We start from the raw sequence: 16,861 nt of genomic DNA, 5'->3' as shown, positions 1-16,861 counted from the left end.
TCGACTCATTCACAAACTAATCTCGATGAATTTATTCAAAGATCGACTATCAAATTCATAAAGGTGAGTCCACATTCGACTCAGATAATGGTAGGATATCAATTCACGACAAATTAATTTACGGAAAGAAAAGATAGTCGCAGTTTTGCAATATCTTGAAAATAGATTTGTTTAATTGATTTTTAATTTTAATTTTTACAAAAAAATAAAAATTCCCTTATTTAAATAGACTTTAATTACAATCAGCGTTTTAAATAGCAAAAATATTCAAAAATGAATAATTTATTACAATTTTTCTACATTCTGCACTATAAACTTTTTAAATCCTATTTAGTTAGGGATTTACTAGTATTTCTTAATTTTAACTATAATTTTCACTAGGAGTTAACAATATGTCAATGAGAATAGATTCTTGATCCGGAGCATAATCGTAAACATGAGTAAGAGAAAAACAAACATATGTTGATATCCTTCTCTCACTCATTCTTACGATTGCGATCTCGTTTATTATGTTCAAATGAAAATAAAGTTTTAAAATTGATAACTTGGCTCAATTTGAATTAGTACTATCAGGAATATTTTTAATTCTCGTAAATGCTCAATAAAAAGAAAAAAGCACATTCAGGTCAAGAGAATTTCTCCAAGCACAACCATTTCAGGGCGAAAAATGAAAAATTACGGACCAATTATTGAAAAAAATATAAGCAGTCCGAGTCAAATAAGAGAACATTTTACTTAAAATTATAAATTAAATTTTTCTGTAATTATAAAACATGACCGAGTGATAATGTTGCTATTAATATTCATTTATCTAAAATTTTAACTGAAATTAATTTTTTAATCAATTTTTATTAGAAAATTCTACTAAAATTCAATTATTTAAATACAAAAATAAATAATTTATTGAATATTGAATGTTTTTTAAAATTCAACTCTCATAAAGAATTTTATCAAAATTTTTTTAAATAATTAAATTCTTTCGGCGAATTTTAATAACATTTTTCGAGAAATTCGATTAAAATTGTATTAAAAATAATTGAAATTCTGCAATGAATTTTATTATTTGTGAAAATAATAAAATCTCTGAAAAGAATTTTATTATTTTTGAAAATAATTGAATTCCTAAAAATTCTTGACAACAATTCCTGTAAAATTGTATTAAAATAATTGAAATTCTGCAATGAATTTTATTATTTGTGAAAATAATAAAATCCCTAATTTGTTTACAATGAATTCAATTTTAAAAAATTTCAATTATTCGTAAATTCTTCAATTAAATATATATATTAGAAAATAAAAACTGTAAATAATTTTTTAAAAAATCCTCAATTAAAGTTTCTCAAAAAAAATTAATTCCATAGAATTGTTAGTTAAAATTTACGAAAATAATTAAATCCCTGTAAAAATTGTACTATATTTTTGAAAATAATTGAATAGTTGCGAAGAAATTTATGAAAAATTTGTAAATACAGTAGAACCTCGGTTATCCGGCCCTCTGTCAACCGGCACCTCTGATAACCGTCCTCATTCCGAGATGAGATTTTTTTTATGCTTACAGTTAACATAATGTATAATATATTATTTTTCAATTTCGATCTGCATGACGATAAGTTTTGGTAGGGTAGAGTGGGGTAAAAAAGCCATGGTGTAAAAAAGCCATTTGAGTTTTATTTAAAAACTATTAAGCCGATTTATCAGCTGTTTAGAATATAAATACTATTAGGTAATACGCAACTTTTGAATCTAATTTGAATGTTGTACCTAGATTAATATTGTTTTTATTGTAATTTTAATTTTTTGTTGCTTTTTTGAAAACATTTTGGTGAACTTTTCAAACATATTACAATCTGATTAAGTGAACGAATAGTAAAAGTAAATGTTTGTACATAAGGAGAAAAGTATACCGTAAACGTATACAATGTTAATTTTTAGAAATTGAACTGAATTAACAATTTATTTTTGCTTTTTTTAATAACTGGTCTTGGGTGCAAAAAAGCCAGGGCAAAAAATCCATTGAATATTTTGTGAAATTCACTTGTTTTCTATTTAAACTAACCTTCTTATTTTACAAAATTTCTCGTGTTTATTTAATAAAATAAATTAAACACGACGAAAAAGTAGTTCAAAGTGCATTTAAAAAATAAACAATGAATAAACGGTTGCAACGAAATATGTTATCTGTGGTAAAACTTAAAGAGAACTTCTAAAAAAGGTACGAAAAATTGGCAGTGCAAATCGAAAACAGGTAAACTTAATATAATTTTCAATTTTGCTTGCTAAAAACTCTTTCATAATTATTAAAATATTTTTCAAATAAGACTATTTGTCATATAAATAAAGGAAAAATATAAAAATACCTAAATTGATAACATGTTTTGCTAAAATCGTAGGGTGGCTTTTTCACCCCACCAGGTGGTGCAAAAAAGCCACTTGCAGTGCTTTTGTAAAACTCTTATAACTTAGTCCTTTCATGAGATAAAAAATATTTCCGTCAAGAATTTTCAAGCTTAATAACTAAACTTTCAATAACAATTGGAAATTTGAGAAAAAATTTTTAAATACAGATTTTACAGCATCAAAAGTAAAAATGTGGCTTTTTTACCCCACTCTACCCTATATTTCTCTATATATAAAATTTGTTTATGTGTATTCGTCACTTTGTTTATTTTTTTCTCTGCAATGCATTTATGAAGACAGACAAAGAAATTCTTGACAGTGTGTCGTCTACGCACATATGCAACAAATAAATCACAAAGCAAAGTTAAACAAACAAAAATGACAGATTTTTTGTTACATAATTAACCTTTTGGGAATAAAAATTTTTTTTTTTTTTTTTTTTTTGCGGTGCAAAAAAGGGCACTTTTTTGCACCTTGTTATGAAAAATATCGTTCGTAACTAGTGCTAGCAGTTGCCAATTTTTGAACGAGCACTTTTTCTGGAAGAAGCTTCGCTTCGCCTACAGTTTGTTCCAAAAAAAGTGCTCATTCAAAAATTGACAACTGCTCGCACTCGTTACGAAATATACTATTAAAACATCATAAATTTATGGACCTCTATTATCCGTCTTTTCGATTATCCGGCAGGGTGTTGGTCCGGTGCCTGTCGGATAATCTAGGTTCCACTGTAATTGAATTCCTGTGAAATATTTATTATTTTATGAAAATAATTAAAGGCTTGCGTAGAATTTTATTAAAATTTTTTTTTAAATAATTGAATTCTTTTGCCAAGAATTTTATTAAAATAGTAGATATTAAAAATCATTGAATTAAGGATATTTTTTAAAAATAATTAAATAATTGAAAATAAATAAATAAATTTTTAAATAATTGAAATTTTGCCAAGAATTTTATTCAAATTTTTGAAAATAACTAAATTTCGGAGAAGAATTTAATTATTTCTAAAGATAATTGAAATTTTGACGAGAATTAAAAAAATTTTTGAATGTAATTGAATTTCTGCCAAGAATTTTATTACTTTTGAAAATAATTGAATTTCTGGAATCATTTGTAATTTCTCCAAATTATATTGTACATTTTACGAACTTATCGTCATTTCTCAATCAAATTACGGACTGTAGTGACCTTTTTTCAAAAAAACTGACTTTTGCCGACTTCAAGCATTCGTTATCTTTTTTTTTTCTTATTAACAATCAGTTAAACTTGTTAAGAACTTAAGAATTTGAAACTAATGTAATTTTTATAGGGAGTTTACTAAAATTTTTAGTGATTCTATCAATTAATTAAATTAAAAAACAGAAGCTCGAAATTAATAATTTAGTCATAACTTTAGTAAAGAAATCGATAAAAAAAAAGGTTTGATACCTTATTTTTTTTATCTGATAATTCTAATCGGAGTCCAATTGAGGGATCGGATCGAAGAACCGACGCTTCGCTATCTTCAAAGTATTGCCAAGCGTCGGTTCTTCGTTCCGGCCCCTCAATTCCAAACTAAACAAAAAATATTGCATGGAGTAATAAGTTCACCATAGATTTTGTAGACGTTTATTTTATTGAACTTTAAATCTATTATTAGATTAATCATCTTTCTTGGTGTCGGTCTTGCCTCCTCGAATTCTTCCCGTACGACGGGCGGCAATGAGACCAATCTTCCGACCGGCACTTGTTCCTCGCTTAACAGTAGAGGCCTTTCCAATATGTTGGTGATTACCACCACCGTGAGGATGTTCAACGGGGTTCATAGCAACACCACGAACCTGCAATTAACAGAGCAATTATTTATACATTCCTCAGAGACGGAAAATTTTATTAGTTTCGTACTTCTAATCTTCTCAGTTTATGAAAAAATGTCAACATATTGACTTCAGGTTTCAAATGTCTAGTACCATCATAGAAGAATTAAGTTTCTAATAATTTGTAAAGAACTGTATTTTAATCCAATCATTAAACGCACCTTTGGCCAACAGTTCCTCTTGACTTTGTATTTGTGGTAGGCTCTTCCTGCTTTCAAAATTGGTTTGTCGATACGTCCACCTCCCGCTACAATTCCAACCATAGCTCGGTTGTTGGATGGAATGACTTTCTTGGCACCAGACGGCAGTTTAACTCTGGTTTTCTTCGTGTCGTGGTTATGTGAGATAACCGTAGCGTAATTTCCGGAGGCGCGAGCCAATCGACCTCGGTCACCAGTCTTTTCTTCCAGATTACAAACGATTGCTCCCTCAGGCATTTGTCCGACGGGCATTACATTTCCAATTTGAAGACTTGCTATTAATACAACACAATATTAGATTATTATCGTTACTAGATCAAAAGCTATACTAAATGTTTGTCAATGTGAAAACAAATCAATATATATTGAAAAAAAATTTATTTGATTCAAATAAGCGATTACTTGACTATTTTCAATTAAATATTATTTCAGGGTTGCCACGCTTTTGCTCATTCTAAAGTCCCTGACTTTTCCAGGTTTTCCAGGTTTTTAGAACTACATTTATATTTGAAAAAATTAAATAATTCCAATAAATTTTTACAAATACATGGAACTTTCATATAATACTGTATTCCGCATTGTTATATTTATCATTTTTCAATAAATATAATATTTAATTACTATTATTTTCCATGAGAATTAAGATTTTTAAAAATTTCAAATTCAATAAACCTTTTTGAAATTAAACAACTTATAAAAAATTGTAATAAAACAGGAAGAAATCGATCACTCCGAGTCGTCGACTCGAGCAATCGATATCTTCATGTTTTATAATAATTTAAAATTACCGACTGATAAAATAATTATTTTACATTACAAGACAAGACAAGAATAATGTTACTGTAATTTATTCAAAATTACTTTTATCACTTCAATTCAATTATTGTTTTCCAAAATTTTTAACTAAAATTCTTCTCTAAATTAATTATTTTTAATAATTTTTGAAAAATTTCTTTAAAAATTTTCAAATACTTTTGTTTACAAATCAATTTTACGAAATTTCATCGATCATTCGGAAATTCTTCAATCAAATATATATCAGAAAATAAAAACTTCAAATAACTTAAAGAAATTCAATTAAACTTTTTCAAAAAAATTAAATCTACACAATTTTCAGTTAAAATTATGAAAAATTCAAACATTCAAAGATTAAAATTTGAAACCTTTTCAAAATTCAATTATTTCTAAAAATTTACACTATAATACTTTCTCTCTAAATTTGAATTAGTAAAAATGTTTACTAATTGGAATTAGTAGAAACGACTATTTATTAGTAAAATCTGCAAATTTAAAAGCAAAAAGTCAGTCACTAATTCAAATTTAGAGTTTAATATTGAATTATTATCTAAAATTTTAACTAAATTCATATTTAAATCAATTATTTTTAGAAAATTCTACGAGAATTCAATTAAATTAGATTTTTTTATTATGTACCAGGAAACCATGAGAACAACCATAAATATACAATAAATTCAAAAATATACAATTAAGAGTTCTTTAACAATAATTAAATTGAAATATAAAGTATAATCAAAATAATAATTGTTTAAATACAAAAATAAATAATTTATTGAACAATTTAAAGTTATTTTTAAATTGAACTCTCATTTAAAGAATTTTATCAACAAATTTTTAAATATTTCAAAATCAAAATTCTTTTGCCGAATTTCAATAAAACTTTTAAGAATAATTTCATTTTTCGAAAAATTAGATTAGAACTTTATTAAACATAATTGAATATCTGTAAAAAATTTGATTGAATTCAGAACATTTTTTGAAAATAATTGAAATTTTGCACAGAATTTTATTAAAATTTTTAAAAATAATTGAGTTTTGGGGAATAATTACATTTTTTGAGAAATTCCATTAAAATTTGTATTAAAAATAATTGAAATTCTGCGATGAGTTTTATTATTTTTATGAAAATAATTGAAAACCTATAAATTTTATTTTATTATTTATGAAAATAATTGAATCTCTGTAAGAAATTTGATTATTTATGAGAATAATTGAATTATTGCGAAGAAATTTATAAAGAATTTGTAAATAATAGAATTTCTGTGAAATTTTTATTATTTAATTCATTCAAAATTGAAATTTTACAAATAAAAAATTCTATAATTATTACTTTTTAAAAAATATTTTATTATAATTTTTAGAAGCTAATTTTCATTAATTTTCATATTTATAAATTTACACTTAAAGATTTTTCATTGAAATTTTTGAAAATTCAATTATTTTCAAAATTTGCAATTAAAACTCCTCAAAAGTTGATTTTCAAAAATTGTAATAAAATACTTGAAAAAATCAATTATTTTCAGTTAAATTTTACAAAATTTCAACTATTGAAAATCTTTAAATATATATTTCAAAAATTTAATTAGAAAAATCACTCAAAAATAATTTGAGAAAGATTTGTCTATAGTTATAAGTACATTTTACACTATAAAAATCGAAATAAATTGCATTTTATACCAAAAATGTTGTTTTTGTGGCAAAACTTGGAATAAAAGTCGAAAAAGTCGCAATTTTTTAAAATAAGTCGAAAAAAGTAGCATTTTGGGAAAATAGTAAAAAAAAAGTCGAAAAAGTCATGACATCCGAGGCCTGGAATATAATAAATTAAACTGAAATCGATTAAAATTTGGATAAATTGAAATTGAAATAATTTGAGATTAGAATGACTAATGATTTTGGAAAATCTTCTCGCCTTTAATGGTGCAAATATTGACCTATTAGATTTAATATTTCAATTTTTAGAGTTAATGCAACTTGAAACTTTTTCGCTAGTAGAATATTGTTTAAAAATTAGATCATCATTTACCTTTCTTTCCACAGTATAAAAATTGGCCAGTGTACATTCCTTCTGGAGCAATGAAAAGTTCCTTACGCGTTTTAAACTTGTAAGGGTCTCTAAAATGTACCACTGCCAAAGGAGCTCCTCTGCCAGGGTCGTGAATAATATCCTGTAAGAGAAAAAGAAAAAAATATGTATAATCATATTTCTTCAAACACTTTTTTACTCTACTTAAAAGTGTATTCTTCAGAAAGAGCCTCTAGTAATAAATCTTCATTAGTTTCAGAAGTAAATAAACTAGAATTCATCATGTTTGAAAAGAGATTAGAAATTTTACTAAACACCTTAAACTTTATTGAAAGCAAAAATAATTTATCGGAAAATATCAGATTAGTTAGAATGTAATGTAAAAAGGAATTTTGTTTATTGCTAATTGCATTTAAATAATGAAGAACATGTTTTTTTAATTTATTATATTGATATTATGAGAATAGGAAATATTGGCTTTGAAATGAGACCTAAACCAACGTTCTATCTTTACTAGAAATTAAAATAAATAACTTTTTGTAATGTCTTTATTTGCAGTAGGATGGTCAAATCCTTAGTCAAAAAAATAATATATTCCCGGATTCATTTTTTAAAACACCAATAACTATGATATTAAAATATTAATACTTTAATAAAAAAAATATTAACAAAATCGGTTTTAAAAAGTCAATAGACGTCTTCTTTATTTATAAAAATATAAATAACTTTTTATTTATTTTTTTTACTTGTTATATTAATTAATAAGTCGACAACATCGCAAGTTAGATTTAAATTTAAAATTAAACTTTTTTTTTATTTTTGTATTAGGTGGACACATTTTTTTTACAAAGTATTCTCATTATTTTTAATTTTGTATTAAAAATTATAAAAATTAAAAATAATCGTACCCAAATTAAAAAAAATTCATTTTTTTAGGTATAAATTAATTTAAAAAAAAATTAAGTAACATTTTTTTTAACATTATTCAAAAGTTGACGAAAGAACAAACTTTTCTTCTCTTGATGAAATTTTTCTAAATTCCATAGATTTTTTTCAATAAATTATGTAAACTTCTTTAATTCAATGGATTTTCAAAAAGATGAAAACAAGTGTTTAAATATCTAGTTGTTTTTTATTTTGTGGAAAATCCATTATTTTTCAAATTTATTTTAAAATTTTTTGTTGGAAAAAACTCTCAGCAATTTTTAATGTAAATGATAGTAAAATGAAAGAGTTTTGTATAAATTGCAAAATAAGATGTACTTTAGAAAAAAGAGAGGTTAAATTATTTTTTGAGAAAAAATTTTCGGCATTGGATAAGTAAAGAAAAAATTCCTTAAAATTCACTGTATAAAAATTAGAATCCTTTAATTTTTGCAAAAATAACTTATAAAATCGAATATTTCAATGTCCCTCAACATCTAATTTTTTCGACTTGATCAAATCACGTGGAACTACTCGATGCTTTGAATTTGACAGAATAAACATTTTTGAAAATTTCACAAAATAAGAAATAATAATGGAAAAAATAAAAGACAAACCTTTACAACTCCTTTAATGTATCCATGTCTTTCAGAAAAGTCCAATGAGCGGAGTTTGGCTGCTCCTTTCCTTTTTTTAGTGTGAGAGCGGAAAACAGATCCAGCTCCCTTACGCTGAGCACGAATGACTCGACCCATGATTCTACATCAAAAACAATTTCTATTAAAAATGTTTTCAACTATATTTATCTCGTATAAAAGCTACATTAAAGAAACGCAAATATTTAAAATGATTAAACAACATTGTTAACAAATATCAACACGATTTCAAGAACATGCAACTTAACCTCAACTACTAAACGAAATTTTCACTTTAATCAATTAAGGAAAAAAAATGTTGAAAAATATTGTAATTAAATGTTTTAACACATCACATTTTAGAAACCAAATGAATTTCATAAAAAAAGCATTAAAATACAAGAAGATTGCAATAGATTAGAAAAATTAAAAACAACACTAAACATATCGTACCGACTTGAGGAATCAAGTTTACGGAAAAGGATAAATTTCTCAGGAAGTGACGATTGGTCGAGAAAATCAGGGATGGGAAATATCTGCTTACATTTCAGTTCTATCACGGCTAGGAAACTTTATGTTGTAGATCGCGCAGTAGAAGATCTGTAATGTGAAATCTTTATTAAGGTGCCTTCACATGCTCGCGGGAAAGGCCCAACGGCCCAACGCACAATGAAAATAGTGAGACGTAAATTTTACATAAGGTAGAAAAAGACAAATGATTTACTCATCTCTTTCTCTCTCATGTAAATTTACGACTTCCGATTCTTAGGGTGCAGTCACATGGCACCGTTTTCCGTTGCGTTTTGTAAATAGGCCATGAGTGCAAATAAAGCGAACATGTGTCTCCATCTCTCTCACACTCATGGCCTAGTTATAAAAAGCAAACCAAAACGCTGTCAATTTTTAACTACATAAATAAAATTAAAACGATTTTTATAAAATAATTGTAGTGGGATTAACACTTTTTACTTCACAGGAACTTCAAAATATGCTGAAAGTATGTTAGTGAGATATTTTCATGTATTTTCAAGACAACAGTTTCGCGAATGCAAAAAATGAGTTAGAAAAGGACAGATATATTCTTAGTATCTTTTTCTATCTCATGCTTCACGTCACTACGTTTCACATAGTTAAATAGCCTAATTGGAGAAAGGCCTTAACAGTTGGTTCAATCACATCTGTGCACAATGACTGCAAGATACACACATGTTGTGACTTGCATGGAGTGATTGCAAAATGAGTGCAAACGGCTATGCATTGAGATTCGCATGGAGTGAGGAAAATGTGACAACGCACGATTGTTATTTGGGAGTTTTTACAAAATTTTAGATTTGATAAATGTAATAATGTAAATAAATATTTCGAGTATAGCGACTGTGAGATCGGCCAAGATCGGCATTTGCCGTAAGTGTAATGGTGTAAGTAAATTTTTTACTGTTCGTCACTCAATTATGAAGGTTGAATTATAATTATTGTTTAAATGTATTATTCAAATAAAATAATTGTCTACAATTAAGAATATACCATCAATGAAAATATTGAAACAATATTACAGGGATTTTTAACTTTGATATTTTACAAAATAAAAAATATACACTAGCCCTGGCAGATTGGGTTTACCAAACTTTTACAGAATTCCCTTTTCTGTGGTAACCGTTAGGAACCCATTAACCGCTAATTGGAGAGAATTTTTAATAAAAGTACTGAAAAAACATAAATTTTTAGAATTATTCATACAAAAAAAATCTGGATTTTTGTTTGCCTCATAAACTATAAAACTACCACGAATTCTAATAAAAAAAACCTTTTCTATTTCTGACAAGAATGAAATTTTTAATATTATTTATTTCGAAAGTTTTAACGCAATTATCTTAATAAATAACAAAATTCTTGGGCGGTGCATAGAAATTCAATTATTATAAAAAATTTTAATAAAATTCTTTGCAAAATTCAATTATATTAATAAATAACAAATTCATCACAAGAATTCAATTACACGCCGACAAAACCTCAGAATTGCCCCATCACATCTGGTTTTTGAGATATTCTAACCTAAAAGTGCCAAAAGCACGTTTTTTGGGCATTTTTGAAGTCCTGTACAATCAAAAGAAAATTTTTTCTCTAAAAATTATTTGTGGCATCTAAAAGTACCTATATTCTTCCCCTTTAAAAAGCCTTTTGAAACTTGAAAAAATCTTTATTTTTCACTGAGAAATCGTCATTTGAAGTTTTTGAATCTGGTAAATTGATCAATATTCGTATTTGATTTTAATTATCTTTACAAATAGCAAAATATTTCGCCAAAAATTCAATTATTTTCAAAAATTAAAAATAACATTTCTTGCATAATTTCAATAATTTTCAAAAGTTTTTCGCAATTCAATAATTTTCAATATTTTACTATTTTCATAAAATTTATAAAAGAATTTAATTATTGAAAAAATATTTGATTCAATTCTACGAAAACATTCAATTATTTTTATAAGTATTCTAATTTAAGAATTTAATTATTTTCATCTCGCAGAATTTCAATTATTTTTAATACTATTTTAAATAAATTCCTCGAAAAATGCAATTATTCTTAAAAATTTTATTAAAACTTGACAAAAGAATTCAACATTTTAAAAACATTCAATTATTGCATAAAATAATAAAATTTGTTGCAATAATTCAAATAATATTTTCATACCTAAATAACTTTTAATTCGTCGCAGAAAATCAATTATTTTAAAAAAATTTTAAGTAATTCTGCAAAAGAATTCAATTATCTTGATAAACAACAAAATTCTTCCCATAAAATCAATTATTTTAAGGAATTTAAGAAAAATTGTTTTCAACATTTAATGATGTTGATAAATATCAAAATTCATCACAAGAATTTAATTCTTTTGAAAAGTACATAATAAAATACTTTGCAGAAATTAAATTATTTTCATAATTTTTTAAAAATTCTTGTCAAGAATATTAAATTATCTTTATAAATAGAAAGCAAAATTCTTCTCAAGAATTAAATTATTTTAAAAAATTTTAATAAAATTCTCCAGAATTTTTCAATTATTTTCAAAAATTGTAAATTTTAATTAAATTTCTTAAAAGAAATTAAATATTTTCAAAAGTTATTAATAAAATTCTTCGTAAAAATTAAATTTTAAGAAACATTCAATGTTATTTATTTTTGTATTTAAATAATTGAATTCTAGGAGAATTTTCTCATAAACATTGATTTAAAAATGGATTTCAGTTAAAATTTTACATTATAATTGAATTTTAAAAGCAATAGAGCGTAAATTTTTAGAAACAATTGAATTTTGAAAAGGTTTTAGATTAAATTCTTTGAAAATTAAAATTTTTTATATTTTCAACTAACCATTCTGTGGAATTAATTTTTTTTGAGAAACTTTAATTGCGGAATTTTTTAATAATTATTTACAGTTTTTATTTTCTAATATATATTTAATTGAAGAAGTTACGAATAATTGAAATTTTTTTATAATTGAATTGTAGACAATTGTATTTGAAAATTCTTAAAAACTTTTTCAAAAATTATTAAAAACAATGGTAGAAGATGTTTAGTTAAAAACACGAAAAAATTCAATTTTGTAAAAGTTACAAATTATTGCAAAAATGCAATTCTTTGCAAAAATTCAATTTTGTTCAAAAGTAGTAAAATTCTTCTTAGGGATTCAATTGTTATTTTCACTCATCGCAGAATTTTAATTATTTTTTAATACAATTTTAATCAAATTTCTCGAAAAATGTAATTATTCTTAAAAATTTTATTAAAAGTCGTCGAAAGAATTCAATTATTTAAAAATTTGTTGATATAATTCTTTATAGGAATTGAATTTTAAGAAACATGCAATTATTCAATAAATTATTTATTTACATTTTATTTGTATTTAAATAATTGAATTCTAATAGAATTTTCTAATATAAATTGATTTAAAAATTAATTTCAGCTAAAATTTTAGATAATAATAATTGAATATTGAAATGCTAAAAAATTTTTTTAAAAAATTTTTTAAATGTTAAAAAAAATCAGTAAAACAACATAATAATGTGCATAAATTATGTAATATAACCAGGTAAGAGTTTTAATGTCTTCTTAATAAATTCCATTCGTTCCATATTCGTTTACATACAAATAATTCATAACATTTTATAATAAAACCAAAAAAATATGTATTTTGCAGAATATTAATAAAATTACTGAAGAGGATCCAAACTATTTAGGATCGAAACGTCTAAAAAAAAACTTTAAAAATTTAGTTTTTTCATTTCAAATTATTGATTCTATAAACAAAAAAAAACTCTACACTATTACAATACTTGGATCACAAAAGAGTCCTACATTTATTGAAAGCAATATTGCGGGAATTTTTAGAAATAACATAATTTTGAAATTAATTTTTTTGGAAAAGTTTAATTGAATTTTTTTATAGGTAATATTTGAAGTTTTTATTTTCTAATGTTTATTTAATTGAAGAATTTACACGAACAATTGAAATTTCGTAAAATTGAGTATTGTAAAGAAATGGATTTGAAAATTGTCAAAACACTTTTTCGAAAATTTCAAAAAATATTCTAAGAATTTTAGTTAAAAATTCTTGAAAATAATAATTAAATTGTAAATGATTTTACCACTGGGTCATCTTTAATTATTATAAAACATGAAGAAATCGATCACTCCGAGTCGAATCACTCCGAACTCGGAGTTATCGATATCTTCATGTTTTATTAGTTATGAAAAAATTTAATTTTTAGTTTTAAGTAAAATATTCTTTTATTTGACTCGAACTGGTTATATTTTTGTCAGTAATAATTGATACGTAAATGGTCCGTAAAGTCCGTATTTTTAAATACTTTCACTGGTTCGAGCCCTGACAATGCAAAGTTTGTTCACAAATCAAACTTTTTATTTAATTATTCATTTTATGAGTCTTTTGTTTACCGAAAGCATTTTAGAAGGTAATTAGCTTATTAACTAGGCAATAAGCTAGACAATCTGAATTTAGACAAATAGAAAGAATAATGCACGTCTTATAGGTGCCTAAAGCAAAACAAGTTGCCTTTAACGTTTTTTATTAGCTTGAGTCCCTTCTCCCTATACTGTCTAAGTATGTGAATGGTCCCATTGAAAAAATTTGAATTATACAGAATCATTTCCATATTATCGCATTTGTATACACACAATTGATAAAGAATTCATTATGATACCCATTTAAATAGAAAAAGAATAACGAAATGCATTTTTAAAAATGTTATATTCTCATTTGAAGAACTATAAACTTCCTTTTTCCATGTGAGGAAGCAATTGCCCCCAGGTGCGAATTTTGGTCGGCCGCCAGAGTTGGAAGGTCGGGCGCAGGTCGGCCCATCTATGGCTGCCAATAGGTCGGCAGCCAAAGTCGGGCCGACTTTGGTTACTGTTTCCACCCAAGTTTGGGCCGACTATGGGTGCCAAAGTTTAGAGAACCTAATTTTAGTTGGTCGGGCCGACTCTGGCCTCAGTCGGGCCGATGGTCGGTAAAACTATGGCAGCCAGAGTTTAAAAAGGTTAATTTCTGTTGGTCGGGCCGACTTTGGCCTGAGTCGGGCCGATGGTCGGTAAAACTATGGCAACCAGAGTTTAGAGAACCTAATTTTAGTTGGTCGGGCCGACTCTGGCCTGAGTCGGGCCGACGGTCGGTAAAACTATGGCAGCCAGAGTGCAAAAAACCTAATTTCACTTGGTCGGGCCGACTCTGGCCTGAGTCGGGCCGATGGTCGGCTAAAGTATGGCAGCCAGAGTTTAAAAAGGTTAATTTCTGTTGGTCGGGCCGACTTTGGCCTGAGTCGGGCCGATGGTCGGTAAAACTATGGCAGCCAGAGTTTAGAGAACCTAATTTTAGTTGGTCGGGCCGACTCTGGCCTGAGTCGGGCCGATGGTCGGTAAAACTATGGCAGCCAGAGTTTAGAGAACCTAATTTTAGTTGGTCGGGCCGACTCTGGCCTGAGTCGGGCCGACGGTCGGTAAAACTATGGCAGCCAGAGTGCAAAAAACCTAATTTCACTTGGTCGGGCCGACTCTGGCCTGAGTCGGTCCGATGGTCGGCTAAAGTATGGCAGCCAGAGTTTAAAAAGGTTAATTTCTGTTGGTCGGGCCGACTTTGGCCTGAGTCGGGCCGATGGTGGGTTAAACTATGGCAGCCAGAGTTTAAAAAACCTAATTTCAATTGGTCGGGCCGACTCTGGCCTGAGTCGGGCCGATGGTGGGTTAAACTATGGCAGCCAGAGTTTAAAAAACCTAATTTCAATTGGTCGGGCCGACTCTGGCCTGAGTCGGGCCGACGGTCGGTAAAACTATGGCAGCCAGAGTGCAAAAAACCTAATTTCACTTGGTCGGGCCGACTTTGGCCAGAGTCGGGCCGATGGTCAGTTTGAAGTTGCAGCTTATAAAATCATTTTTGTTCTTAGGCTTTCATGTAAGCGTAGTGTAATGGTTAGCGTGTTAGACTTCGGTGCGTTAGGTTGCGAGTTCGATTCCTGCGAGCGTTAGAAATTTTAATTTGTATTTATGTGTAAGATTGCGTTTAGTGTTAAGATGTATACAATAAACAAATAAATAATGAATAATAATAATTAATAATAATAATAAATAATTAATAATTTTTTGCAATCGGTCGGCCGACTTTTGGCTGCCAAGGTCGGCACGACCAAGGTTGCCAAAGTGAATCCGACCTTCTTTCTCATGGTCGGCAAAGCTTTGGCACCCCTGGTCGGCCCGACTTTGGCAACCATAGTCGGCACGACCATGTCAGCCACTGGACGGCGGGTGTTACAATTCGCTAGTTCGGCCGACCTTTGGCTGCCAAGGTCGGCACGACCATGGTTGCCAAAGTCAAGCCGACATTCTTTCACATGGTTGGCAAAACTTTGGCACCCCTGGTCGGTCCGACTTTGGCAGCCATAGTCGGCCCGACCATGTCAGCCACTGGACGGCGGGTGTTACAATTCGCTAGTTCGGCCGACCTTTGGTTGCCAAGGTCGGCACGACTATCCACTTGGTCGGCGCGACCATGGCCCGACCAACTTTTCGCACCTGGGCCGTAGAATGAATGAAATAAAAATATGCTATATGTAAACAAGATAAATACAGAGAGGGAGAGAGAGAGAGAGAGAGAGAGAGAGAGAGAGAGAGAGAGAGAGAGAGAGAGAGAGAGAGAGAGAGAGAGAGAGAGAGAGAGATAAAATTATGAAATTTAAGAAACAAACTCTTGCCGAGAGAAGAGATAGGTTGACATAGGAATGAATATTAAAGTAAACATGTAAAACTTGTCTGGTGACGGAGAGGTGGAGACCACCGGTTGAAACAAACCACCAGCAAGAATCAGGTCTTGTAATGAAATCGTGCTTTACTAAACATGTGTTTAATTCACTGTTTCGTCTTTCGGGTCAATTTCAATTGTGATTGTGACAATTTTTAATCCAACTAGACATGAATTATATTCTTAAACCCATGTCGGTTAATTGAACATTTTTAAATAAAGTGAATAAAGACTTTTTGAATGTAATTTTTGAAAATTTAAACACGTGAAATCCAAGTGTCTCTGATCAATATTAATTTGAAACAACAATAATGGCCAGTTATGAGGATCTAGAAAAGGAATTTTCCAGTCTAAGTGATGATATCGAATGTTGGAAAGATTCTGGCAAGTTTTACTACATTACTTTTTTAAAAATAGAAACTGATTAAGAGAAGAATTCTTTAATTTAAAATTTGTATCTCAAAAAGTCAACTTTCTTGTTTACAAACAGTAAAATATTTCATTTTGCGAAATCTTATTTCTTATGGAGGTTTTCAAATTAATTATTATCTTAAGAAAATTTGTTTAGATAAATGTAATAGAAATATGTGCGCTTTTCAATGCAACTATTTGCACTTTATACATCAACCATGAGGACATTCTCTTTTTCTGTATAAAAAACATTTTAAAATGCATGAACTATAAAGTCAAGTCTTTCATTTATTAAAAGGAGATAGAATTT

General features: G+C 27.7%; 2 protein-coding genes across 5 annotated transcripts in view; one reads left to right on the top strand and one right to left on the bottom strand.

Moving 5' to 3' along the window:
- Positions 1-3,988: 3,988 nt before the first annotated feature.
- LOC122500026 (60S ribosomal protein L8) lies at positions 3,989-9,412 on the bottom strand. 3 transcript variants are annotated; one of them, XM_043608704.1, is made up of 5 exons: positions 9,287-9,412; positions 8,816-8,957; positions 7,275-7,416; positions 4,412-4,725; positions 3,989-4,214 (listed from the first exon to the last, which is right to left on the bottom strand). In XM_043608704.1, exons 2-5 carry the CDS (start codon positions 8,951-8,953, stop codon positions 4,035-4,037), a joined length of 774 nt encoding a protein of 257 aa, XP_043464639.1. In that variant the 5' UTR covers positions 8,954-8,957; positions 9,287-9,412; the 3' UTR covers positions 3,989-4,034. The 3 variants fall into 3 exon arrangements, with proteins under 3 accessions (XP_043464639.1, XP_043464640.1, XP_043464641.1); XM_043608705.1 differs by having other exon boundaries at positions 9,291-9,357; XM_043608706.1 differs by lacking the exon at positions 9,287-9,412 and having other exon boundaries at positions 8,816-8,979.
- Positions 9,413-10,082: 670 nt separating this feature from the next.
- Positions 10,083-16,861, top strand: part of LOC122499993 (cerebellar degeneration-related protein 2) — a 71,281-nt gene continuing 64,502 nt past the window's right edge. The window contains exon 1 of one of the 2 annotated variants that reach the window (XM_043608628.1): positions 10,083-10,251. Coding sequence is in view for 1 of the 2 variants with exons in the window: in XM_043608627.1 (XP_043464562.1) it covers positions 16,452-16,524 (73 nt within the window). In the remaining variant the exon portion in view is untranslated. Of the gene's footprint in view, positions 10,252-16,086; positions 16,525-16,861 lie in introns of those variants that run through there. The other variant, XM_043608627.1, reaches the window with a different exon arrangement.

The sequence above is a fragment of the Leptopilina heterotoma genome, unplaced genomic scaffold, assembly GCF_015476425.1.
Source record: "Leptopilina heterotoma isolate Lh14 unplaced genomic scaffold, ASM1547642v1 Lhet_180, whole genome shotgun sequence".
NCBI classification, from domain to species: Eukaryota; Metazoa; Arthropoda; class Insecta; order Hymenoptera; family Figitidae; genus Leptopilina; species Leptopilina heterotoma.
This window is presented reverse-complemented; position numbering and strand designations above follow the sequence as displayed.

What these genes read in the sequence shown, in the direction of transcription:
- LOC122500026 (XM_043608704.1), bottom strand. Translation starts at nt 8,953, where the DNA reads ATGGGTCGAGTCATTCGTGCTCAGCGTAAGGGAGCTGGATCTGTTTTC. An exon ending in TTTATACTGTGGAAAGAAAG is followed by an intron (nt 4,726 to 7,274) that starts GTAAATGATGAT and finishes TTGTATTAATAG; the next exon opens with CAAGTCTTCAAATTGGAAAT. An exon ending in AGAGGAACTGTTGGCCAAAG is followed by an intron (nt 4,215 to 4,411) that starts GTGCGTTTAATG and finishes TGTTAATTGCAG; the next exon opens with GTTCGTGGTGTTGCTATGAA.